This window comes from Callithrix jacchus, chromosome 5, assembly GCF_049354715.1.
Source record: "Callithrix jacchus isolate 240 chromosome 5, calJac240_pri, whole genome shotgun sequence".
In the NCBI taxonomy this organism is placed as follows: domain Eukaryota; kingdom Metazoa; phylum Chordata; class Mammalia; order Primates; family Cebidae; genus Callithrix; species Callithrix jacchus.
In genome coordinates this window covers 134,012,196-134,038,475 of record NC_133506.1, presented here as the reverse complement: position 1 = coordinate 134,038,475, position 26,280 = coordinate 134,012,196, and the positions used below count along the sequence as shown (strand labels likewise).

Genomic DNA, 26,280 nt, shown 5'->3' with positions numbered 1-26,280 from the left:
AGGCAGATTGCTTGAGCTCAGGAGTTCAGGCTGCAATGAGCTGTTATTGCATCACTGCATGGCAGCCTGGGTGACAGAGCAAGACTCAGTCTCTTAAAAAAAAAAAAGAGGCCGGCACAGTAGCTCATACTTGTAATCCCACCACTTTGGGAGGCTGAAGGCAGGGAGATCACCTGGGGTCAGGAGTTCAAGACCAGCCTGGCCAACATTGTGAAACTCTCATCTCTACTAAAAATACAAAAATTAGCTGGGCGTGGTGGCAGGTGCCTGTAATGTCAACTACTCAGGAGGCTAATAATTGCTTGAACCCGGGAGACGGAGGTTGCAGTGAGCCAAGATTGCGTCACTACACTCCAGCCTGCGAGACAGAGCAAGAGACTCCATCAAAAAAAAAAGAAAGATCAGATTAAAATTGCCAGTGTGAGGAGATAACGCCACATAACACAGGACAGGTAAGACTGAGAAGCCTGATGACGCCCAATGTCCCTAAGGTGGACAAGTGTGGGAGGGTGGGCGAGGAGGACATTCCCAGCACTTTGGGAAAGGCTTTGGCCCACCTAGTAAGGCCGTCGATGAGTGACCCCAGAGTCAGTGGCCCCCACTGCTAGGCGTCTGCCCTCTGGAAGCAGGCACCTGTGCCCCAGCAGACAGGAATAAGACCGCCCACCAGGACCACTGCCCACGGCCAGACTGGAAACAAAAACCTGAATGTCCCTAAACAGGCAGAATGGAGAAATAAACTGCTCTAGGAACCCGGTGGAAAAGTACCCGGCAGCAGAGAATAAACGACAGCCACCGAGAGGGTGAGACTCACAAACAGTACCGGCCTAAAGAAGCCAGACAAAAGGAGACACCCTGATTCCACTGCTGCAAAGTTCACACACAGCCACACTCAACACTCAACTGCTATCAAGGGGATACACCCATGGTGGCAAAATCAAGAAGAAAAGTAAGTCCTGGTCATAAAAGTCAGGGCAGGCCAAGCCTGCCCTGTAATCCTAGAGCTTTGGGAGGCAGAGGTGGGAAGACCACTTGAGTCCAGGAGTTCGAAACCAGCCTGGGCAACATAGCTAGACTCTGTCTCTAAAAAAAAAAAAAATATATATATATATATATATATATATATATATATAAAGGACAGAGAGAGAGAGAGAGAGGAAGAAAGGAAGGAAGGAAGGGGAGAGAGAGAGAAAGAGAAAGAAAGAGAGAAAGATGTCAGGGCAGCAGTAACTTTTGCAGAGGGAGGGGTTGTGAATAGGAAGGAAGCTTCTGGAATCCTGGCCAATGGTTTTTTTGTGTGATGGAGTCTTGCTCTGTCACTAGGCTGAAGTGCAGTGGCTTGATCTTGGCTCACTGCAACCTCCATCTCCTAGGTTCAAGCAATTCTGCCTCAGCCTCCTGAGTAGCTGGGATTACTCCCAGCTACTGCCCGTAGCTCCCACCACCGTGCCCGGCTAATTTGTTGTATTTTTGGTAGAGACAGGGTTTCACCATGTTGGCCAGGCTGGTCTCGAACACCTGACCTCAGGTGATCCACCTGCCTCAGCCTCCCAAAATGCTGGGATTACAGGGCTTGAACCAGTGTGCCTGGCCCATGGTCAATTTCTTGATCTGAGTGGCTTAGGCATGGGAGTTCATTTTATATGTATTTATTTGTAACACTGTACAAATAAGCTTCATGCACATTTTTGTATGAGTGGTAAATTTCTTATTTTTTTAAACAAGTAAGTGTATTTGAGCAGCCATTGTGTTTGGCACCGGGGATGTGCCACGCACAGCTCCTGCCTGGCCATGGCGAGCTGATGGAGTGCAGGTGAACACCCTGCGGGTGCCCCTTGGGGTCATGCACAGGGTCTCCCCAGCTCTGTAGCCTCCTGCTCTGCACCTGGCTGGGGAACAGCCCCACGCCCCCCTCACTTGCCCAGTCTCATACCCTCCTGGCACCTCAATGGATTTCCCGAGATGGTGCTGAAGGTGAACCTGGAAAGGGACATCTTTCCCACTGTGGGGCTCCCAGCCGGGGAGGGAGTACAGGGGCTTGGAGGAGCTCCCTTCTTTCCCCTCCCACCCTCCCACCATCACACATGATCTTGACACCCAGTGGCCCCCACGTGGGCCAAGTGCATGCCCACTGTGGGCCTGGCCAGGCCCCCAGACCCAGAACCCTGTCCCTTGCCACCTGGCCCCCCAGACTGGGAATGATGATGGCAGTGCCAACAGCTCCCCTCTGGCTTCCAGGCTAGTGGGGCTGAGCCTAGCCTAGGGCCCTATAGATCCTGCAGGCTTAGGGCCAAGAGGATGGGATGGAAAGGACATTTATTTCCCCCCCTTCCCCCCACCTGTTTACCAGGACCCAGGGCTGCTATCTCCAGCTGCGATCTCCTGCCTCCCTTTATCTCGGCGGGGCCAGCCCCCGGTTCCCAGCAGCAGCCTCCCCAGCGCGCACTTCCTGCCAGCAGCCCAGCGTTACAGGAATCCGCACACTGAACTCAGCGTGAGAGTGTGTACCCACACCCCAGCCCTGTGCCTGGGCGGATGCCAGGGAGCCAGGGGCGCCGTGAAAGGCAGCCCACCTGGGGCTTGCTTCTGCGCAGGGGTCTCATGCGATGCGCCCACACTGCCCGGGGTCCCCGGGCAGTGGATGGTAAACCACATGTCCCTCCCGCGTCAGTCATCTGGCTGGTGTTTACTGAGTCCCGTGGGCCCAGCGCTGCCTAGGCCCCCAGCGCACACCAAAGAACGAGGGTGCCCAGGCCCCACACGCACAGCATCGGCCACACGGAGACGTCAGAGGAGTAAACACGCAGCTGTGATCCAACCGTGGGCAGTGGGAAGAAAAGGTGCTCTAGGCACCGCGGGAGGAGGACCACCTCCGTCCTCCACGGGGCTGGGCCAGGAGGGCTTCATGGAGAATGAGGTGTCTCAGCTAAGATCTGAAGACTGAGAACGTCTTCAGGCACCAGGTGCCGGTGGTTGGGGGTTTCCAGGCAGAATGCAGGTGCAGAAGTCATCTTTGGGTAAGAGAGAGGCCAGCACATTCGGGAACAGAAGTGTTGCAAGCCGGCATGGGGCGGGGAGGTGTCTGGGAGACAGAAGGGCTGGATCCCACAGAGGCCAGGGAGGAAGCCCCGCCAACGGGCCCCACTGCACCCTCAGATAGAGGAACTCAGAAGCTTGGGAAGGGCAGGGCTGCAGGGGTCAGTCCTGGAGGACGGGGGCTCAGAAGAGGAGGGAGCAACTGGCGCGTGGGGGCGGGGCCAGCCTGCATTGGGGCAGGAGATGACCCCATGACCTCCAGTGACAGTGACCCTTCTGGTGAGAATGTCAAGAAGAACTGCAGAGAGGGGGAGGGAAGAGGTCAGTGTTGTGACAGGGGTGGGCCAAGTAGAGTTGGCTTAACAGAGAGCTTTGGGCTTCTCATCCCAGCCTGGGAACTGTGGCCTGCCCCAGCTTAACAGCAAGATAACTCAGGTCTCAGTTGCAGCCAGGGTCACACGTACACACACACACACACACGTGCACACATACATATACACACATGCACACACACGTACACACGCGCACAGAGACACACACATACATGTACACACATGCGCGCGCGCACACACGCAGGGGCCCACACCACCCCGTAGAGGCCAAGTGGTGGTCAAGGGGTCCACCCGCCACAGGCCTCACTGCACCTTTCCCTATGAGAACCCACCCCTCCTGCTCCTCCACACCGTCAGCTCCCACTGGGACAAGGCAGGGTTGGCCCAGGTGACCTGGCAGAATGACACTGTTCTGCCTCAGGTTCCCCCAGGGGGAGGCCACCTATCTGGGGAGACAGCTCTGCTTTGGAGGGAGAAAGGCCCTGTGGGTGACCAGCTACGCCTCCTGGGCAGGGTCCTCAGGTCTCTATGACCCCAACCTCCCTGCCCATCCTCCCACTGAAGGCTGCCGGAGCATGACGCGAAGCTGCAGAGGGCAGGCTCTGCGGATGGCAAACAGGAGGTCATTCTGTGATTCTGCCATTGCTGGGAGGGGCTTGGGGTCCATCTGTTTGTCCCCTTTCTCCCCTGAGAGCTGCTATCCCGGCTCCCAGCCCCTGCCCGCCAGCCCATCCACCTCCCTTCCTTCCCACAGAGGCCTCCGTTCCCCGCCCCCTACTTCCCAGCAGAAGTTCTGGAGCCAGACAATGAGATAAGGGGCTTGTTTTCTAAGGGCAGGAATTCTGTGCAGATTGTGGGACAGGCCCAGAAGGACTCTAGGGAGTGGGGGCAGCAAGCCTGTCCGTCAGATGGGGGTCCTTGGGACCACAGACCCTGAGGGGACTTGTGAGTCCCACCCAGCTGAAGGAGGAGAGACGGAGAGCCCCTGAGAGGCCACCCAGCCCCAATGTCGCTCTGGGGCTCCATCCCCACCCCTACTCACTTCCCCAGCCATGCTGGCCCTCAAGGCGGAAAATGTAATAACTCCTCTCTACCCCGAGCCCAGCCCCTGCTATTCCCTTTGTCCAAAGTCGGCTCCATCTTCTAAACTCAGCCTAATCACTGCTTCCTCCAGGAAGCCTGCCCTGCTCCCTCACTGCCATCCTCTCACCGCCAGCATCTCATTCTCCACTCCTGGGACCTGAGCTCTAGAGGGCAGGCCACCTCTGCTTGCCCTAAGTCCCCAGGCCCAACCCGGAGCTGGCCTGTCGTAGAGGCCTGGGCGTGACTGAGGTAGGATGGATGTCCTCCTCACCAAGGGCCACCCTCACCAGATGCTTGGCCCAGCAGCTGTAGCCCCAGAAAGAGGAGCCGAGGAATGGCTGTGCTCCCTGTGTGAGGGAAGGGCACCCCACAGTCCGGGCTGAGTCAGAGTACACCCCAAAGCCCCGGGGCCCTCAGGGTTCCAAGCGGGAATCAGTAACGACAGTGACAGTAACAGCCACAGCTGGGCAGGTTGCCGTGGCTCACGCCTGTAATCCCAGCACTTTGTGGGGCTGAAGAAGGAGAATCACTTGAGTTCAGGAGCTTGAGACCAGCCCGGGCAACGCAGCAAGACCCCGTCTATACCGAAAATACAGAAAAATTAGCCAGGCATAGTAGCACTAGCCTGTAGTCCCAACTATTTGGGAGGCTGAGGCGGAGGTTCCCCCAAGCCCAGGAGGTCAAGACTGCAGTGAGCTGTAATCACACCACTGTACTCCAGCTTGGGGGACAGAGTGACACCCTATCTTAAGAAATTAAAAAGCACCCACAGCTCGGTGACCACACTGGGCTATGGCAAGCCAGGCACTGGGTGAGCACCAAACACATATGAATTCACTGAATCCTCACCACAGCCCACTCCGAGGAAACTGAGGCACAAAGAGGCTATGTGGCTTGTCCAAGGCCATACAGCTGGCAAGTGAAGGGCTTGAACTTCAGCACCACGCCGCCCCCATAAAGGCAGCCAGCTCAGGGGCAGGGGCCTATGGAGGAGGGGCTCTCCATGCACCCTTTTAGCAGTCTCCCGTTAGGCTGGGACCCGGATGGAGCCATCACCCTGTCTCCCTGCTTGGCACTTGGACAATGAATGGCACACCGCAGGTGCTCAACAAATCCATACTGAAAACGGTAAATGGTGGGAAGCTGTGTTTTAGGGGCAGCATGACACGGATTCCGGGATGGCCTCTGGAGACAGCCGCCCCAACCCCAACCAATTCCTACTCACGTGGCCTCTGGCTGTCCAATAGCTCCCGCGTCTCCCGTTCCCCATCTGCAAGGCGGGGATAGCAATAGTACTGTCTCCTAGAGTTGGTGGGAAGTTTCACTGAGCTAAGATTTGCAAAGGGCCTGGGACAGAGTCCGGCACACAGCAAATGCCACATGAGCGCCTTCCCTATAAAAGCTTACCCGGGGCCAGGCGCGGTGGCTCACGCCTGTAATCCCAGCAGTTTGGGAGGCCGAGACAGATGGGTCACCTGAGGTCAGGAGTTCAAAAGCAGCCTGATCAATATGGTGAAACTGCATCTCCACTAAAAATACAAAAATTAGCCGGGCGTCGTGGCGCACGCCTGTAGTCCCCACTACTCGGGAGGCTGAGACAGAATTGCTTATACCGGTGAGGCAGAGGTTGCCATGAGTCAAGATAGCGCCACTGCACTCCAGCCTGGGCGACAGAGCGAGACTCCGTCTCAAAACAAAAACAAAACAGCCAGGTGCGGCGGCTGACGCCTGTAATCCCAGCACTTTGGGAGGCCGAGGCGGGCGGATCACGAGGTCAAGAGATCGAGATTATCCTGGCCAACATGGTGAAACCCCGTCTCTACTAAAAATACAAAAATTAGCCGGGTGCGGTGGCGTGCGCCTGTGGTCCCAGCTACTCGGGAGGCTGAGAGGCGGAAGAATCTCTTGAACCCAGGAGGTGGAGGTTGCTGTGAGCCGAGATTTCTCCACTGCACTCCAGCCTGGCGACAGAGCAAGATTCCGTCTCAAAACAAACAAAAAACACACAAAAAAGCTCGCCTGGCCTCGGTTTCCCTTCAATGAGCAGAACCTTAGGGTCTACGGTTCGACGCAGCGTGAACTACAACTCCCAGTGTGCCACGTAGCCGTTCGCAGATACTCGCGCATGCCCGCCACCGCGAGAGCTCGCAAACTACAACTCCCAGCGTGCTGCAGGGCCGTTCGCAGAGGCTTGCGCATGCCCGCCGCGAGGCAGCACAAACTACAACTCCCAGAGTGCTGCGAACCCAGCTTCCCGGACCCTTGGTCCGGGTCAGCCGCTTCCCAGATCCAGGAATTCTGGCCGCACCCACCGTGCTTTCTGTGGAGTAGAGTTAGCAACTTCTGCCGAGGTAGAGAGCCGGGCGCTGCCTGCTCCATGCTCCGCAGACTGGTCCGAGCGGCGGCCCGGGTACATGGGGCGCTCTGGGCGCGGGCGTCGCGGCCCACGTGGTGGGTGGACCTGCACAGCCACACGGTGGGGGATGACATAGACAGCGAAGACCGGCGTGAAGGCCGGGGGTCGTGGAGGCGACATCACAGCGCTGTCCGTGGTGGCGTAGGACTAGGTGGCTCTGCTGGAGCTTAAAACCCATTTATTCCTGATGTTCCATTTTTGGAAAGCTAAGCATGTAGAAGGTATTTATGTCCTGCTGCTCAAGATCATCGCCAAGGTCTAATGGCAGAAATTCAAAAAACTGCAGCCTCCAGCATAAATGGGTTTAATGAGCTCTTGCCACAGGGTAGCTTGCCCTTTGCGTGTGCGCTGCTCAGTCATCCGATTTAGAAATGCACGGTGGCTCAAGCCTGTAATCTCAGCACTTTGAGAGGCCGAGGTGGGCGGATCACCTGAGGTCAGGAGTTGGAGACCAGCCTAGCCAATATGGTGAAACCCCATCTCTACTAAAAATACAAAATTTAGCTGGGCATGGTGGCAGTTGCCTGTAATCCCAGCTACTGAGAAGGCTGAGGCAGGAGAATCACTTGAACCCGGGAGGCAGAGGTTGCAGTGAGTCAGATCACCCCACTGCACTCCAGCCTGGGCAACAGAGCAAGCCTCCATCTCAAAAAAAAAAAAAGAAAAAAGAAAAGAAATACAGATTCGCAGGTCCCACACAGGGCCCACTGAGGAGAACCTGCATTCCTACAGTCTCGTCAGGTGGTTGGGTGCACCCTGCATTGTCATCCAGCTATCCCCTGCCCCTGAGATGGGTGATGTCCCGTATTGCAGAGGAGGACTCTGAGAGGTGGAGGGAGGCACTCCAGGCCCCATACCTAGTAAATGGCAGAACCCAGGTTTGAACCCGGGTCTACTGAGTGTGAAACCCACAAGGCTGCCTGAGAGCATCAAGCTCAGCCTCTGACGACACTGGGTGGCAGCTGGATACGTGCTCAGTCAAAATGGTTCACTCCCTAGGTTATTAGGGAGTGTTCTCCTGCACTGCACAGAAGGCAAACGGGAAATAGATGTAGAAAGGGGGAGGCCCTACAGGCTGCACCTCGCAGGGAGGGGTTCTCATAACCTAGGGAGTGTCTCAGGGTACAGTGACCCCCAGCCCCAGCCCTGGGTTGTGAGTTGCCGTAGTGAACCACTTTGACTGCAGGGGTGTGCACACCCCTCAGTGGGGCCAGGACAAGCCATGGGGTTGCCAGTGGAGCCCCGAGGGCCTGTCTGCTAAGGGGTTAAGGGATGGCTGGGGCTGAGCATGTATCCAGCTGCCACCCAGTGTTGCCAGAGGCTGAGCTCGATGCTCCCAGGCAGCCTCGAGGGTTAACAAGTCACTGCCACCGAGGAGAGGCTGGGAGGCCCTTGAGTTGATGGAATCTACAGTGGTGCCCTGGGAAGCAGAGGATGGGGAGAGGCCTGTGGCTCATGGGGAAGGTTGAGGAGGAGCCCTCTTGCAGGCTGAGTGGAAGCCCCCCAGGCAGGGAAGGGAGTGCCAGCTCACCAGGCAGGGGACCTTCAGGCTTCAGGAGCAGAAGCTGACTGGTGAGGAAGGTCTTCAGGGTGCAGGTGGGGATGTGGGTGAAGCCTGTGGGAGGCTCTGGGGATGGCAGGGGCAGGGAGGGCAGAGGCCAGGTCCTGCCAGCCCTGAGTGCCATGCCAGGGACTTGATTTCACAGTTGGGGGGGGCTGCAGTGGGCTTTACAGCAAGAGCAGGAGCCCTCCTTGCCCTCCAGTTGTACCCTCATGCCCTGTCCAGCCTTCCAGTCACCCCTCCTGATGAGGAGAGGAAGTCAGCAGAGAAACCACAGGCCCCACCTGCAAAGGGCTGAAAGGAAAGGAAGTGAGACAGGTGTGAGGTCTGCCAGGGACTGGGTCAAACCACAAGAGAGGTTCTTAGGGGGAGTGGGGAGGCAATGGCCCAGGGGCGGTGGGCGCAGAGTTGACTGAGGGGTCTGAGGAGCTGCATGTGTGGTTGCCAAGCCCAGAGTATGCAGCGGAGGACAGGGCTCCAAGCCCACTTGGCTGCTCACTGGAGCTTCAGGCCAGGGGTCTCACCTGGGCTCCGGGTGCGCTCCAGCCCATGTGACACAGGGAAAGCACCGAAGCGTGGATGGATGGTGCTGCTGGCCTGAGTGTGTGAGCACAGCAGCGTCCCTGTCCCTCCGAGGAGCTGCAGAGAAGGCTGCAGAGCTGGAGGGCTGGAGTGGACCCTCTGTGCCCTCCAACACCATGGCCAACCTCATCTCTGGTAAGCACAGGGTGACTTTTGTCTGCCTGGTGAGTCCTCAGTGCACATGTGTGCTGTGACACTCATGGACCACATCCCTGCATTTCTGTCCAGTTCAGCTGGTGGGGAGTCCTGGAAGAAGGGAGTGGGGGCTGCAGCTCTGCTCCTCCCCAGCTCCTCTTCTGAGGGCCCCCAGGGCCTCTGGGCCAGTGCCAGGCACCTCTCCAAACAACCCTGGCTCTGGGTTCCTGCAGCCACACCTTCCTCTCGCCCCTTGGCCTGTCTGGGCTTCCCTGCTCCTGCCTCCTTCTGTAAACCGCCCCAGGATTAAACACTTGCAATTTCCCAGTGTGCGTGTGCGTGTGGTATCTGTTTCCAGCCGGGGCCTGACGACTGCAGGTGCCTCAGCTACTTGTTCCCCAAGAGGCAGCATTGCAGCTTCTCCAGCGGGTGATACTCTGCGGAGGGGCCTCGGGGCTCAGGTGTGCAGGCTGGGTGTGGCCCCGCCATTCCCAGCACAGGGCAGCCATCCTAGACATGTGTGTTTCATGGGATGGTTTTCTGGCACGTGGCACTGAGGTGTCTCGAAGATGCTGTTTCCTCGCTGGCCTCAGGCACTTGTGAGCTGGCCGTGGCCTTAGGGCTTAGCCTGGCCACACTGAGCAGGGGCACGTGGCTTCCAGACTCAGTGCCAAGAACTGCCCTCCTTCTGTCTCAGTGCTGTGTCACTGCTGGCACTGGGGCTCCCAGCTCCTCCTCCCAGGAGTGCCACCTCCACGTCTATGAGCACGATGGGGCGGTTCAGGTCAGGAGCAGGCACCACTCACCTGGGGCCCTGGACATCCTCGCAGGCTGCTCAGGTGCGAACCCACTTCCCAGGCACCAGGCTGGGACCTGCAGAGAGGAGAAAGAGACAGCCACCGAGAAGCTAGTTGGAATGGTGGCCTCTCCAGGGGAGGAGGGAAAGAGACCAGAGCCCCAGATTTGCCACGTGGGGGCGGCAGCGGCTCCGGCTGGCCCCAGGATGGCCGGCAGACATGTGGGAGGGTGCTTGGTCCCTGCTGCCCTCTAGTGGGCACCTGGAGCATTCCCGTGCTCCCGAGGGAGCCAGACAGCAGCATCTGAAGAGTTAACAGGGGAGAGGATCCCAGTGCCCCCCAGCTGAGACGTCTGTCCCAGAACCGAGGAAAGGCTCCAAGGCCCAGGGCTGGGGGGAGTAGGCACAGGACTCAGAATAGGGCTCCTTACTCCAGAGAAGCCCCCCATTCCACCAGGAGGTGCCCCTGGTCCCCTCAGCCCTCATTCCCTCCCCAACCCACAGATCGCAGGGGTGCTCCCACCCCCTCCCAGCCCTGCCCTGCAGCACCCTGGACCTGGCTGAGCCGGAAAGGATGATCACACGGGCATCCGGAGCCCCTGCCAGCAGGTCGGCCAGCTCAGTTGCCTGGAGAACTGACACGGCAGCTGGGGGCTGGGTCCTCTTCATCGACACCTATGCCAGCTAGGCCTGGCCACCACTGTGCACCCCCCACCAGCCTGATCCTCTTCCTGTGCCCCTGGCCCCATCCTGGGGTTCAGCCCCCTCTGATTTGTGCCATGGCACCCATCAGCCGCCAGACCTGTCACAGGAAGGACACGCATGGTCCTAGGCTGAGACACAAAGGGAATTACTGGCCCAGGTGAGAACCCCTAGTCCCTGGACCAGCCCAACAGCAGAGATGCCCCCACCCCCAAGCTCTGAGAACCTCCCAGAGCAGCACCGGAGCCTGCTGGCCTGGCCTGGCCTGGCCTGGAGACATGCGCCCCACAAGGCTCCTGTGAGTCCTTCCACCTGCTCCTTGCCACCTGGGAACCAGGTGAGGAGGCCGCAGCATCAGAGCTCTGCTGTTCGCCAGACACTAGTTAGGCAGCAGCTATCTCTCCAAGCCTTGTGTCCCTCACCAGTGAAATGGGAGCAGTGGCATCTCCTTCATAAATTTGTCATGCAGCCTAAGTGAGGAGACATGTATTTACCCTTGGCCCATGGCCAGCATTTGGCCCATGGTCAGTGCCTGATGAAACTGAGTTAAATATGCACCCCCAGCCCCTCCCAGAGCACGGCACGGAGGCTCCGGCACCACGGCCTGACTACTCGGGGGCCCCAATCTCCAGAGCCAGTCACTAGCCAGGTCTCCTGACCCCTTGTGATTCCCCAGGCAGCCAAGCCCAGACCCCTCCTCCCTCCACACTTCCCTCTATCCTGGCCCCTCTGACTCTGCCTGCACCTCCTCCCCAGGTGCACCTCCTGGTCCAGACCTACGGGGCCCACATCCCGGAGCACTGTGACTCTGTGATAGAGGGAGACCCGTCTCTAAAAGAAATAAATAGCCCAGGTGTGGTGGCTCATGCCTGTAATCCCAGCACTTTGGGAGGCTGAGGTGAGTGAATCACTTGAGATCAGGAGTTTGACACCAGCCTGGCCAAATGTGTATATTAGAAAGGGGAATAAACCCCGTCTCTACTAAAAATACAAAAATTAGCTGGGCATAGTGGCATGCATCTGTAATCCCAGCTATTCTGGAGGCTGAGGGAGAATTGCTTGAACCCGGGAGGCAGAGGTTGCAGTGAGCCAAGATTGTGCCACTGCACTCCAGCCTGGGCAACAGAGTGAGACTGTCTCAAAGTAAATAAATAAAATAAAATATTCTAGGCTGGGTGTGGTGGTTCATGCCTGTAATCCCAGCACTTTGGGAGTTCGAAGTAGGCAGATTGCTTGAACCCAGGAGTTCAAGATCAGCCTGGCAACATAGCAAAACTCTGTTTCTACTAAAAAGTACAAAAATTAGCCAGATGTGGCAGCATGCACCTGTAGACTGAGCTACATGGGAGACTGAGGTGGGAGGATCGCTTGAGCCCAAGAGGTAGAGGTTGCAGTGAGCTGAGATTGTGCCACTGCACTCCAGCCTGGGTGACACAGAGAGACCCCATCTCAAAAAAATAAAAAATAAAATATTCAAGAAATTATAAGGCAAGATAAAAAATTTGTAAGGAAACTTGAAACTATAAGAAGGCCACATAGAAATTCTAGAACTGAAATATATGATAAGAACCTAGTGGCTAGGTTTAATAGTAGACGAGACACAGCTGGAGAGAGAATTAGTGAAGAGGGAGATAAATCAAGAGAAAATATCCAGACAATCAAAAAGTGGTTCTTTGAAAATGGTAATAAAATTGATAAACCACTAATAAGACTGATCAAGAACAAGAGAAAGGAAGTATAAATAATTTGTAATAATATTAAAAAGAATAAAGAGGCTGGGCATGGTGGCTCACACCTATAATCCCAGCACTTTGGCAGGCCAAGGTGGGTGGATCACCTGAGGTCAGAAATTCAACACCAGCCTGGCCAACATGGGAAAACCCTGTTTCTACTAAACATACAAAAATTATCTGGGCCTGGTGGTGTGCACCTGTAATCCCATCTACTCAGGGGGGGACTGAAGCAGGAGAATTGCTTGAACCTGGCGGGTAGAGGTTGCAGTGAACTGAGATTCTGCCACTGCACTCCAGCCTGGGCAACAGCTAGATTCCGTCTCAAAAATAATAACAATAATAAAATAAAAAATAAAAATTACCTGTATTTTTATCATGCCAGAATAACCATTAATATTTTTTTGTTTATTTCATTCTGGATATGTATATATGTATATGAATCTGTGTGTGTATTAAAGACGGGAGATATACAATCACATCAGTGCTTTGGAAAGCCCTTAAGAGGAATCCCAGAAGGAGGATTAATTTTAAAATGGTAAAGTAGAGACTTCAGCTTAAGAGTGTTAACTTTGAGATCCCAGGAAGAGGTGGTTAAGAAGCTGCCAGGAATACAAGCACCGAGCTCAGGAGAGGGCTTGGACTTGTGGCACAGCTGTGAGAAACCACAGCATTGGGGAAATCCTGGACTTCAGTGAGAGTAAGGAGAGAAGAGAAGAGTCCATGTGGCAGACAAACGGGAGCCTCCCTCTGTCCCTCCATCTCTTAGAAGAATCCAGATCCATACTCTGGGAAGATCCAGTATACAGGGGTTCCCCGGACCCCAGAACTGCTCTCCTGTGCTTGAGAAGGTGGTAACTCAGACAATCAAAAGAAAGCCAGCAACTCTAAACCCCTGTAATCCCATGTCTCCCATGTGGCCCTGTCTGCGGCAAGCACCAGCAAAAGTGTACTTTATACACACACACACACACACACTGGGATTACAGGTGTGAGCCACTGCACCGGGCCAAATAGTGCATTATATTGGTTATCCATTGCTGCATAACAAATGACTCCAAAACATAGTACCTTAAAGCAACAGTCATTATTTCCCATAGCATTGTGGGTTAGGAATCGGCGAGTGGGCTGGGTGTGGTGGCTCATGCATATCTGTAGTCAATCCGAGAAACTTGGGAGGCCGAGGCAGGCAGACTGCTGGAGCCCAGAAGTTTGAGACCAGCCTGGCCAACATGGTGAAACTCCATTTCTACTAAAAATACAAAAATTACCTGGTGGTGGCGGCGCTTGTAATCCCAGCTACTCGGGAGGCTGAGGCAGGAGAATCACTTGAACCCAGGAGGTGGAGGTGGCAGTGAGCCAAGATTGCACCACTGCACTCCAGCCTGGGCAACAGAGTGAAAGCTCTGTCTCAAAAAAAAAAAAAAGGTAACCAGGCGTGGTGGCTCATACCTGTGGTCCCAGCTACTGGAGAGGCTCAGGTGGGAAGATCTCTTGAGCCCAGAAGGGCAGTGCCTCAGTGAGCTGAGATCGAGCCACTGCTTTCCAGCTTAGATGACAGAATGAGACCCTGTCTCAAAAAAAATGAAGGTGGGGAGAGGCACAATTTGGGAGTGGCTTACAGCTGGAAAGTTCTGGCATGGAGTTTCTCATGAGGTTGCAGTCAAGACCTCAGCGAGAACAGCATTATCTGCGTTATCTCTTGCAGGTGGTGCGCTCACACAGCTGTAACACTGCTGCTGCTGCTGTTGGCAGAGGCCTCAGTCCTGTCCGTGTGAGCATCTCCTCAGGGCTTCCTGAGTGTCTCCATGGTCTGATGGCTGGCTTCTCCTAGGGTGAGCAGTCTCAGAGACCAAGGCAGGAGCTACCTTTTTATGACCTCCTCACCTGCGCCACTTCCTACTTGACACCCAAGTCAGCTTTGACTCAGTGTGGCAAGGCCTACAGAGGGCTGAACACCAGGAGATGAGGACCAATGGGGGCTCTCCGGGGGGCTGCCTACTACATTTATAAATGCTGGTTGGGCATAGGGCCTGAGCTCATGAGAGGTCCCTGTCCTCACAGAAGTCAGGCCCCTGGTGGGGGCACCCACCAGGTGATGCAGATAAACCTGCCAGAGTGGGCTGCAAGTGGGCCCAGGATCGAGCGGACCTGGGACATCCCTGGAGAAAGGGCTTTGCTGTGGTGAGAGGAGGAAGAGCCTTCAATGCTGGGGACAGGAGCCTCCAAGTCAGGGCTTGTCTCTGGCTTGTCTCGTCTCTTTCTCTGGCACATGCAGTCATGTACACACACTTGCCCAGAACACCTCTGGATGGACAGACGTTCACATAGCTGGTGACAGTGTTTACTCTCCTTTGCACTGTTTGTGACACATGGGCATGTGTTGCCTATTTTGAAAAGTTCTAAGAAAAATCAGAGAAAGAGGCCCACTTGGGCCAGTGAATCCAACTGTGGGAACCACCATTGCAAGGAGATTTGGTGCACAGGCTGTCTCCTCTTACTGTAAATAATGCAGCCCCATTTGAGCCTGATATCATGTTGTCTATTCTCGGTGACCTTGAACCATGCACTGTCTCTTCCCTGGGAGGAAGCATTCATCTGCCTGTTAATCCCAGCTGCAAAGCCTGACACTCAGAGACCTGTGAAAACAGACAGAACCCATGGGCCAATCACTGTGGAAACTAGCCAGAGAGTGAGGGAGTCAACTGGCCAATCAGAGAGTCAGGAACACTGACTGGCCAATCAGAGCATGAGGGGCATCAACTGGCCAATCAGATAGTGGAGTCAATTAGCCAATCAGAGGGTGAGTGACATGGCTGGCCAATCAGAGTGAAATAGTTGACTAGCCCCTCAAGAGTAAGGGAGTCTACTAGCCAACCAGAGAGTGACGGTCAGCCAATCAGAGGATGAGGATGTGGCTGGCCAATCAGGGAGTGAAGGAGTCTCCTGACCTGGCTGAGTTCCACACCCACCAGAACATGTGGAGGCTAGATGGGAGGGTCTGCTCTGGAGGGGAAAGGGCAAGCCGCGCATCCTCCCCCAACACACACTCTCAGGGAACTCTGGTGGTCCCAGCAGCCCCTGGTGTGTCTTCTCCAGTGTCATATCCCCAGAGCCCAAGTCCATCTGCGTGAGAGGCCTGAAGTTAGGCTGTCACCCCTCACTTCCCAGGAAATTCCCAGGAGAAGCCTCCTCAACAGAGGCTGGGAGCCAGGAGGAGAGGAAGAGTCCCCCACACCTTTCCTCCCAAACTGAGAGGACATGCCCACAAAACCAGCCCCCGATTCCAACACGGAGACCCAGGGAAACCCCCATCCCTGTGCTGACCTGGGAATAAGAAGTAGTCCTGCTCTGTTCGCAGATGACTTCACGGTGGACACAAACACGCACGCGATGCTCACGCACACTCGTTCACCGAACACCTCTGGATGGACAGCTGGTGACAGCGTTTGCTCGCCTTTGCGCTGTTTGTGATAGATGGGCATATGTTACCTATTTTTACAAGTTCTAAGAAAAGCCGGGCATGGTGGCTCACGCCTGTAATCCCAGCACTTTGGGAGGTCAAGAGATCGAGACCATCCTGGTCAACGTGGTGAAACCCCGTCTCTACTAAAAATACAAAAAATTAGCTGGGCATGGTGGCGTGTGCCTGTAATCCCAGCTACTCGGGAGGCTGAGGTAGAATTGCCTGAACCCAGGAGGCGGAGAATGCGGTGAGCCGAGATCACGCCATTGCACTCCAGCCTGGGTAACAACAGCGAAACTCTGTCTAAAAAAAAAAAAGTTCTAAGAAAAATAAAAGGCATATATGGCACACAGCACAAGTGATTCATGTAAGGACAAACTGGCACAATGTTCCCACATGGAATGGTAAACTTTAAAACACCAGGAGGAAGAGGAGGCCCCACTCACCCCCCAGCTTTGTCCTCACTGGGCCCCACCAAAACCGTGTCACCCCCTTGAGCCCCCAGGAGCTTCCTTAACCTTTGAATCAATAAAGAGACCTAGGGGCGGGGCAGGGGGGCAGGGAGACCAAGCCAAGAGAGGCTACCACCTTCCCTAGCACACCTCTCAAGACTTGGGAAGGGCCCCCAAACCCCAAACAGGCGGCTGCACAGGCCCTGGGAACCCTTCTCCTGCAGCCACCTCAACTGTCCATCTGCATAACGGTGGGCGTGCCCCAGCCAATAAGCCCCCTCAGCCAGGTCCACTTTGAGGCAGGCAAGGAGTGGTCCCAAACTCCTCCACCATGGAATGACACCCCCACCCCACCCTTCTGGGACTTCCACCTCTGTCAGCTCCACACTTCTCCCAGGTTGCTGCAGAGAGGAAGGGTTGGGGCCAGAAGCAGCAGCAGCCTGTGCCAGGACAAGAACAGAGGTCTGTGCGCCTGCTCTGCCCAGAAGCGCTCAGTGAAAAGTACCTAGCAGGCTTGAAGACACAGGAGGGGGCGGGGGACACATCTGGCTTGGTCCGATCCTTGCCCCCCACACCTGCAAACTGCAGGGGCCTCTCATGCCCTCGTCTCAGCTCTTCCCCACCAAGCCTGCCCTCCCAGGAGAGTGGACAGAACAGAGGCCTCGGAGGCCATGGCCTGAGATGGCATCTGTCTGGCTCCAGGTGATCTGGGTGGGTATCTCTGCCGCTCTGGGCCTCCGTCTCCCCTTCTGTAAAATGGATGAAGGATATCCATTTAGTAGGGCCACTGCGGGACTGGAGAGCGTTTAACAGACACCTCCTTTTCTCCCAGGGACATCCCAGGAATGGAGGCAGCAGTGCTCTTGCGCCTGCTGGGGGCGTGGCGAGTTTAGGCCACACACTTGAGAGGCGCCTCCACCTAACTCTGCCACCCGAGCTGCCTCACCTAGACAACTTACTTCCTCTTTTCTGAACTCTTCTCATCACTAAGGGGCAGTTAAACCAGTTATTCCGGGGCAGGGGAGCCTCCCAAATATCTAGGGACACACACAGGAAGCTGGATTCTTGGCTCTGCCTCCACCCCTTTTTACCCCCAGGGCTCCTTCCTGGCCAGGACCCCAGCCAGGCCCAGGGAAGGGATTTCCAGCCTCTCAAAGGCCCTGGCCCTGACTGCCCAATCCCAGGACGCACAAAGGGAAGCTCAGCCACCTCTCACCTCCCTCCCACCTGCTGAGGACTCAGATGACCACAGAGTGGGAGTCTCAGCTGCTGAGACCAGGAGGGCTCCGCTGAGGGCCTCCAAGGCACAGGAGCCCCAGGCCAGGGCCGGGGACCAGCCAAAGCTGACGCGAACACCCTGTATGTGCTTCGGGCTGCACTGCCGCGCGCAGTGTCTACGAAGGCCAGGTGTGCGCGTACCTGATGTAGATGCTGACCCCTGCCAGGGTCAGGGCACCTGGGGGAGAGATGGGAGGGTGGCTACTCTGTGTCTGCTCTGTGGGCCCAGGCGGTCCTGCAGACATGGCCTCAAGCCCCAACTCCACCGGTATTTAGGCAGAGCTGCAGGCCGCGCACCACCCCTCCTGTGCTGGTTACTCTCCCAGACACCCCTCCTGCTTGGGTCTGGACGGGGCTATGGCTGCTCAACTGCAGGTCGGGGAGTGGAGCTTTAAGAGGCTCCAATTCAGTCCTCAAACCCCAGAGACCTCATCCTGCAAAGCCTCCTTCAAACAGCACCACCTGCCCCTCAACATGGTTCCTGCTCACAGAACTGCCTCCCACACACCCTGCACCCTCCATGGCCCCCAGCACACATGCACACGCACACAGACATACAAGTATATATTTGCACACCTGTACACACATACACACACACCTGTACACATTCCAACACACGCACACATGTACACACCTGTACACATTCACGCATGCACACACACATGCACATGCCTGTACACATTCCCATACACGCACACACGTACACATTCACACAGCTGTAGACATTCACACATGCACACACCTGTACACATTCCAACACAGGCAAATGCACATACACATTTGCACACATACGCACACCTGTACACATTCCAACATGCACACATGTACACATGCACACACCTGTACACATTCCAACGCAGGCACACATGTACACATGCACACACCTGTACACATTCACACATGCACACACGTACACATTTGCACACATGCACACACCTGTACACATTCCAACACAGGCACACACATACACATTTGCGCACACGCCTGTACACATTCCAACACACACACACATGCACACACCTGTATACATTCCAACAGACACATGAACACATGCACACACCTGTACAAATTCACACACCTGTACACATTCCAACACAGGCACACATGAACACATGCACACACCTGTACACATTCGCACACATGCACACACCTGTACACATTACAACACATGCACACATGTACACACCTGTACACATTCACACATGCACATGCACGTACAGACTTGCACACATGCATACACATAAACACACCTGGACATATTCACACACATGCACACACCTGTACACATTCCCACACGCACACACATATACATCATGTACACATGCACACAACTGTACACATTCACACACATGTACACACATAGCCATGGCATCTGTTGGCAGCAGGGCTGCCCAGGGCTCTGACCAGAGTCCCTACCTTGCACCCCCGGCCTCCTCTTCCTGACACCTTCCCTACCTCTGGGGCTAATGTCCCCCTCCCTCTGACTCTCCTTCCAGTGCCCCCTGTCCTCCCAGCTCTGAGTTTGGGCCCTTCCTCAGGGGAGGATGCCAGCCCTGGGCCCTCCTTGCTCCTCCCTTCTGCTCTCCACATGGTCAAAACTGTCGTCAAAGGAATGAAGCCAGCTCTGCACAGGATGGCGGGCGCCAGGTTTCATCCGGCAGTTCAAGGTCCAGCAAAGAGCTGGGCAGGGGCCTTGGCCAGTGCCTCCAGGGTGTATTCCTGTCTATTGGGCTTGGAGGAACCAGCCCGAACTGCCACCCCCTACCCACAGCTTTGGGCTAACGAGAAAGCCTGTCCTTGGTGCCAGCTGTAGGGAATGTTAGCCGGTGGGCAGGTGGCCCTGACTTCCCCCCTGGCACTTCCTGGGTGCACAGGGTCCCCTCTGTGCACTACCCAGCCAAAAGAAGGCCCCAAGCTGACATTCAGGGCCAGATCCAGATCTCACTGATGCCCAGCAAAGGGCCACAGCCCAGCCTGCTCTTCTGCAATTCCTCCTGGAAACCAAACCTGGGAAGAAGATCGGGAGAGAGAGTGGGAAGAGAAGATGGAGGGAGGCCAAGGGACAGAGGACACGCGGCTGCCGGCCCAGCGGGGCAGTGCAGCAACAGAAATGATGGATTTAATTTGGGGAAGAATGTGAAGCCAAATTGAATGAAGTGGGCCCTGGGAGCAGCAGCGGTGGGGTCAGTCCCCAGCAGCAGAGGCTGACCATGCGGTGGGAGGTGCCTGTCCCTGCCTGTTGCACTGGTCTCATCTGCAGCCCAAGGCCCCACTTCCCGGCAGGCCACCCACCAGCTGAGCCCTCTCCAAACACCAGCTGCCTCCTCTAGCCTGGAGGAGGACATGGCCTTTCTCCCAAAATGAAGGTGAAGCATAAGCTGGGACCTGAAGCACCTCCCGACTCCCAGTGACAGGGCCTGGGCTCAGCTCCTGGCAGGCCTCTCTCCCAGCCTCCCGCCTCCTGCCTCCCACCTCCTGAAGGAGGCCTCCCCAGCGGGCGCCTGCAAACTCAACCTGGGCAACTGTAGAGAACTCTGTCACCCCCCAGGCTCTCCATGATCCTGTCTCAGGGTAGGGCGCTCAGTCCATCTGGGAACCCCCACCTCCCTCCCCATCCTTGCACTGCTAATGAGGGGTGAAAGGCGGGCTGACCCGCCTTGGTGTGACACCCTGAGAGCCCTCTGCTTCAGCCCACAGCTGACCCTTATTCTCAGAGTGGAGGCCCCTCTGCCTGGGGAGTCTGGAGTCCCAGTGGAGCCCCCACCCACCCACCAGCTGCCTCCAGACCCTCTGCCCCCTCGCTGGTGCCTTCACTCCCAGGCAAAATAGATACTATGTCCTTCATCACCATCTCCCGGTTATAATCCCAACCCCATCCCTCCCGTCACCATCTCCCGGTTACAATCCCAACCCCATCCCTCCCGTCACCATCTCCCGGTTACAATCCTAACCCCATCCCTCCCGTCACCATCTCCTGGTTATAATCTCAACTCCATCCCTCCCGTCACCATCTCCTGGTTATGACTCCACCCCAATCACTCCTGTCACTGGCTCTCCAAGGTCCTCTTAATTGGATTCTGAAAACTCACAGATGGGCCCAGGGTCAGGTCATTTGAATTCTTCCTGGTTTCATTGTCTAGAGGAGACCTTGGCTTCAATGTTGATCTCCTGTGGCTGTGACCAGCACCAAGGCTGCTGGTTTCCCCAATCTCTGCTCCCAGCTGGGCTTCCTCAGTGACAGAGGCATCCCCAAACGCCCAGATAAGCAGGGAGGGCGCCCCCAGCCCTGGGCAGCCTGCTCTTTGTGGCTACAACCTTGATGGTGGAGCTGGCCTAAGATACCAGGCCTGGCTCAGGCTGGCCCTGGATGACGGGGGCAGCTGAGGACAGGCTGTCAGGAGTCCCCAGTCCATCTTCAGGCACAGTCAGTGCTGGGCAGTTGGTAGAAACTGAGGAGATGGCACCTGGGGGGGGTGGAGGGGAGCCCAGGACCTCATCGGCTTCGGCCCTCTCCAGGCCTCAGATCTCTCACTTGTAGCTGGGACTGGGAGCCTTCGGAGGAGCACGTGGCCCAGCACCTGGCAGGCAGCAGGAGCTGGAGCCATGTCAGCTGATGGGTGGTTACCGGTTACAGTCTCAGTTTATGCTGGGGTCAGTGCTGAAGCCTCTGGTGCCCTGTCCCACCTGCCTTCATTCTTGGCCCTGCCTCGTCTGTGCCAAACCCCTGTGCCCTTGCTCCTCCCAGCAGGACAGTCTGGGAAGGAGAAGGGAGTGATGAGGGGCTTTCTCCAGGACCCCACCATGATCTGATGCAGCAGAGCAGACCCTGGGCTTGCCCTGGAGGTCCTCATGCCCCCCCATGCCAAGAACCTGGGACGCTGGTGCTCCCCCTGCCCCAGGCTCTGACCCAGAAGCCCTGCTCCTATCATGGTGCTATGGTTTGGTGCCCGGCCCAAATCCCATGTTGAAAGGTGATCCCCAGTGTTGAAGGCGGGGCCTAGTGGGAGGTGATTGGATTATGGCAGTGGCTTCTCAGGAATGGGTTAGCACCATTCCTCTTGGCACTGTTCTCTGGATAGTGAGTTCTGAGATCTGGTTGTTTAAAAGTGTGTTGCACCTCCCCACTCTCTCTTCCTCCTGTTCCGGCCATGGGAAATGCTGGCTCCCCACCTTGGCCTTCCACCCACGATTGTCATTTTCCTGAGGCCTCCCCAGAAGCCGAGCAGATGCCAGCATCATGCTTCCCCTACAGCATGCGGAATCATGAGCCACTTAAACCTCTTTTATTTATAAGCCCAGCTAATTTTTGTATTTTTAGTAAAGATGGGGTTTCACCATGTTGGTCAGGCTGGTCTTGAACTCCTGTCCTCAGGTGATCCACCCACCTCAGCCTTCCAAAGCACTGGGATTACAGGCGTGAGCCACCGCGCCGGGCCTAAACCTCTTTTCTTTATAAATTACTCAGTCTCAGGCATTTATTTATAGCAATGGGGGAACAAATACACATGGTTACCTTCTGGGACCACAGGGAGCTGCCTGCCATGGCTCCATCCCCAGCTCAGCACCCGTCCAGAGGGGAGCAGGGGACAAGGGCAGCAGAAGAAGCAGCACCCACTCCCAGGACCTGTGGCCCAGCTCCCATCTTTGAAGCTACTCCCCCAGGGCCCCAGACTCACTCCCCAGCAGGAAGCAGCAGCGGGTGAAGAGCAGCAGAGGCACTCTCTGGGCCAGGGAGCTGAGCAGGCCGCAGATCCAGCCTCACACAAGAAGGAGCAGCTCAGGGGCAGGACCACCATGACTGCACGGTGCAGCGCTGAGGGAGAGGGGGCTCACGTGAGAGTGTCCCCGTGGGCCCTTCAGCACCTGTGTTCCGGAGGACAGCGACCTGCTGTTCCACCTTCTAGGAAAAGCAGCTGGCACTCCTCTCTGTGAAAGCCAGTGGACCCTCCCAGTGGCCCCCTCTCACCCTGGTAGGGGCTTCCTGAGGCGAGGAGAGGGAGTTGTCCCCAGCATCCTCCCAACCCCCATCCGGGAGCCTCACATGCCCCCCAACGTGACAGGTGGGAGGCGCCAGCCAGATAGACAACAGCCTATCTCGAAGAGTCCTAAATGGGGAGCCGGGAGACTGCAGGGCCACGCTTGGAACTGCCTGGTTCCCACTGAGAGGGAAGCTGAGATAGGGGAAGAACAGGACAGGCTGGGAGCCGAGCCCCTGTGGTTAGGGACAGCAGCACAGCACCGAGAGAGGAAACGTCCTCAGGGAAATGTAGGGGCAGGTGGAAGCAGTGCTGTGGGGTGGGGATGGGGATGGCTGGGATCCAGACTGCCTGAATATTTGGGAAGGAAGGGAAGGTGGCCCCACCCAGGACTCACAGATGAGGTGCTGCACTGAGGTGGAGGCGTCCAGGCTCTCGCTGGCGAAGGTATGTAGCTGTTCTGCCCTGGGAAGCAGAAGACTCAAAGCTTGGGGCCCGAACGCCAGGAGCACCCAGCAGCCCACCCAAGCCCAGGGGACTCCCCCCCACCCCCCCCACCCCCCGCACCACAGGGCCCTGCCATATTCTTTCTCCTGCTGAAACTCTGAGCTGAGACTCCAAGTGAGATGAAAGGCCTGAGACCTTTCGTCTTTTTTATTTTCACATGCATGTGACACCTGCACAGATGCATGTTTACAATTTCAAACACTCCATGGAGGCCCCTCAGGGTCCCTCAGACAGGGGTCCCTGTAATGCATTTGTGTGTGGAAGCCAGGCTTTCCCTGAAAGGAAAAAGGTGTGTGTGAAACAGGCTCACTGGGCAGTCTCCCCGGAATCTTCGTGAGTCCTGTCTCATGGGCATACATGCTGATTCTTACACGTGTGCAGAGCCACTGGCCTACACATGCATGTCAGGAGGTATTTTTTTACTTTTTTGAGACAGAGTCTAGCTCTGTTGCCCAAGCTGGAGTGCAGTGGCGCAATCTTGGCTCACTGCAACCTCCACCTCTCAAGTTCAAGCAATTCTCCAGCCTCAGCCTCTCAAGTAGCTGGATTATAGCCGTGCACCACCACACCGCCCCGCTAATTTTTGTATACTTAGTAGAGACGGGGTTTCACCATGTTAGCCAGGCTGGTCTCCAATTCCTGGCCTCAAGTGATCCACCCGCCTAGGTCTCCCAAAGTGCTGGGATTACAGGCATGAGACACCGAGCCTGGCCCTGTAAGGTCTTTGGAGAACAGCTAGGCAGTCTGTGGGATGGATGAACATGCGGCTCCTAACTCCTCCCCAGTTGCACCTAGGAAGCCACAGCACATGCACACCACCCACGCATGCACTCACATACAAGCTCACACTCACATGCACACTGACATGGTCACACACACTCATTCACATGCACACACAATTGCACACGCTCACACAGACATTAATATTTACAAACAGCTGGGTGCTTACACATGTTCATGTTCAGCACATGCACAGACACCATATTCATATGCACATGTAGGCACACTCACACACATGCACACTCACACACATCCCTGCCGTGCCAGCGCTCGCCCTATGCAGGGGAAGCTCCCCAGGTTAGCCCCAGCTCCGGAGGAGGGAGCCAGGGGGAATGGAGGGGGCCCTGTGGACCCTCCAGTCTGCTGGAATCCCCTCCTCTCTCGCCTCTGCACACATTTGGAACCCCTGCCCCGACCCCTGCGGCCTCCGGTGTGTGGAGAGCAGCTCTGACGGTGCCTGCCAGGGAGAGGGACAAGGGGCTGCCAAGCCCACACCCTTAGGAGGGTGATCAAGAAACAACCCGTGGTCACTTGGATGAGCCCCCTCCCCTCCAGCTATACACATGGGGCTTCACCCTGCCACAGCCCGCTCCTCCGGCTGTGAGGGGCCCTAATCAGGGCTCCCTCCCTCCTGTAGCCCCCAGGCTGTCATCGCAGCAGCTATGGGGGGAGACGCTGGTTGATGAGGAGGGAACTGAGAGACCCCTTGGGGCAGAGCAGGATGCGAGGGAGGGGTCCTGGGAGAGGTCTGGAGGAGCGAAGCGGGAAGGGGCGGGGGCAGGGGTCAGAGGGAAGAGGTTCCGGAGGGAGGAGGGCGGGCGGGGAGGCCGGTTACCTTCACAGATGCGCCAGAGTCCGAGTGCGAGGAGAGCTGCGGTTGCCTGCGTCTGCCACCTCCAGGATGTACCAGTGGTCTCTGGCGACCGCCGCTGGCAGGAGCGCGAAGCGAGGGGCAGCGGGGCCGGGGGACCGCGGGGGATGTGCAGAGCCGGGGGCGGGGGGGTAGCGGGGGGGGGCGGGTGCGAGGGAGCTGGGGGGAGGTGCGGGAGCGGGGGATGGGGGTGCGGAAGTCGGGGGGGGGGTGCAGGGGGCAGGCGTTTCCCTCAAGGCTCTTCTGGGCCCGTCCCCACTCCCGCCCGCACGCTGGCCTCGCGGGCCCCCTAGGGTCGCAGGGAGATAAGATCCACCTCACCTCTCTGCAGTGGCCGATCTCCCCCCTGGGCGAAAGGAGAGGAAGTCGGGAGCCGCGCGGCGAACCTGGGACCTGGGCTCCAATCCCAGCGCCCCCACTGGCTGGCCCTGTCTCTCAATCTCTCTGTGAACTCTCGGCGCTTCAGCAGCCAAACGGGAAGCACCTGCTGCCTCTGCTGTGCAGGGCTGGGAAGGAGGAGGAAGGGTCCGCCAGAGGCCGACCACAGGAGGATGGCGGGGGGCAGCAGGACCCCACGCTGCTAGAAGCATAGGAGCCTGCCGGGGCTGGCCCTGGGTCCTGGTCTGTATCAGTCCTGAGGACCAAGCAGAAGGCAGCCGGTAACGTGCAGTGGGTGAGCCCCACGGCTGGGCCCGGGGCTGCGGAAGGGAAAGACCCTGCTTTGGATTCGCTCCTAATCACGAACGCGCCCTCCAGCAAGGCCGGCCTCTGCCTCTCCAGCCACTCACCGAGCAAACAGGCAGAAAGAACCTTCTAGGACAGGCGTTGGGTGCCAGTGGGGGTGGGAGGCCGGAGAGCCTCTCATCCGGAGTAGCCGGATGAGCAATTCCCCCCGTGGGCAGCCATCGCGGGACGAAGGGACAGGCGGCGGCCATCGCGGGACGTCTGAGGTTAAATCTTAAACGAAGGAGAGGCTTCCTTTGGGTCGCCACACAGGGCTGGGCAGAGCAGAGAGGGGGTCAGAGGTTTGAGGACATCCTCCCCGATGGTGGCCCTTTGAGGTCAAGCAAAGACTCTCCTCTGGGGGTGTTTTGGCCACGTTTTCCTCTGCTGGGCTCTTGTTGGTTTGAGGATTATAGTCTGGAAGGAAAAACCATCCTAGCAGTTACTGAAACAATATTTCAAACGGAGTTCAGACCGAGTGACAGAATGGCTCAGGTATTTTGTAGCTGTCCTCACCTGCAGCACCAAAGACTGTTGCTGCAGTCGGTGGCTCTGGGGTTTTCCTGCCTCCCTTGGAGCAGGGGCTTCCCTGACAACAGCCCCTCTCTGGGAGCTGTGTGGCATCCAGCAGCCCTGCTCTCTAGGGGTGTGGGAGAGCATGTTAGACCTGGAAGGTGAAAGAACTAAACGGGTACTCACAGAGTAGCAGCCGCTAGGAAGGCAGGAGGAATAGGGATGGGGGGGTAGGGCCTCTTTCCCTCCCTAAACTGACTACAGCTGGGGAAAGAACGGTGGCTAATGAAAACTCATGGTACTCTAACACTGACCCCAACAATAAAGCTATATAACAAGAA

At 56.7% G+C, this 26,280-nt stretch overlaps 1 protein-coding gene and 1 long non-coding RNA gene across 8 annotated transcripts; one reads left to right on the top strand and one right to left on the bottom strand.

Moving 5' to 3' along the window:
- Nucleotides 1–1,636: 1,636 nt before the first annotated feature.
- On the bottom strand, nt 1,637–25,707 carry TMEM235 (transmembrane protein 235). Of its 7 annotated transcripts, XM_078374779.1 has the most exons (9): nt 25,492–25,707; nt 25,025–25,209; nt 22,943–23,010; nt 22,246–22,382; nt 15,701–15,837; nt 9,952–10,018; nt 8,953–9,256; nt 6,764–8,722; nt 1,637–5,721 (listed from the first exon to the last, which is right to left on the bottom strand). In XM_078374779.1, exons 1-7 carry the CDS (start codon nt 25,636–25,638, stop codon nt 9,137–9,139), a joined length of 861 nt encoding a protein of 286 aa, XP_078230905.1. In that variant the 5' UTR covers nt 25,639–25,707; the 3' UTR covers nt 1,637–5,721; nt 6,764–8,722; nt 8,953–9,136. The 7 variants fall into 7 exon arrangements, with proteins under 7 accessions (XP_078230905.1, XP_078230904.1, XP_078230906.1 ...); XM_078374778.1 differs by having other exon boundaries at nt 6,764–9,256; XM_078374780.1 differs by lacking the exon at nt 8,953–9,256.
- LOC128932188 (uncharacterized) lies at nt 22,728–26,280 on the top strand. Its single transcript, XR_008481727.2, has 2 exons — nt 22,728–22,992; nt 25,035–26,280. It is a non-coding gene; the product is annotated as an uncharacterized LOC128932188 (long non-coding RNA).

Excerpts from the sequence above, each read along its gene's own strand:
- TMEM235 (XM_078374777.1), bottom strand. The coding sequence starts at position 25,638 with ATGGCCGCCGCCTGTCCCTTCGTCCCGCGATGGCTGCCCACGGGGGGA. Across the intron at positions 25,210-25,491 it reads TCTTTCTGCCTGTTTGCTCG|CCCTGCACAGCAGAGGCAGC; the intron begins GTGAGTGGCTGG and ends CCTCCTTCCCAG. Across the intron at positions 15,838-22,245 it reads CTGCTGCTTCCTGCTGGGGA|CGCAAAGGCGAGCAAACGCT; the intron begins GTGAGTCTGGGG and ends TATCACAAACAG.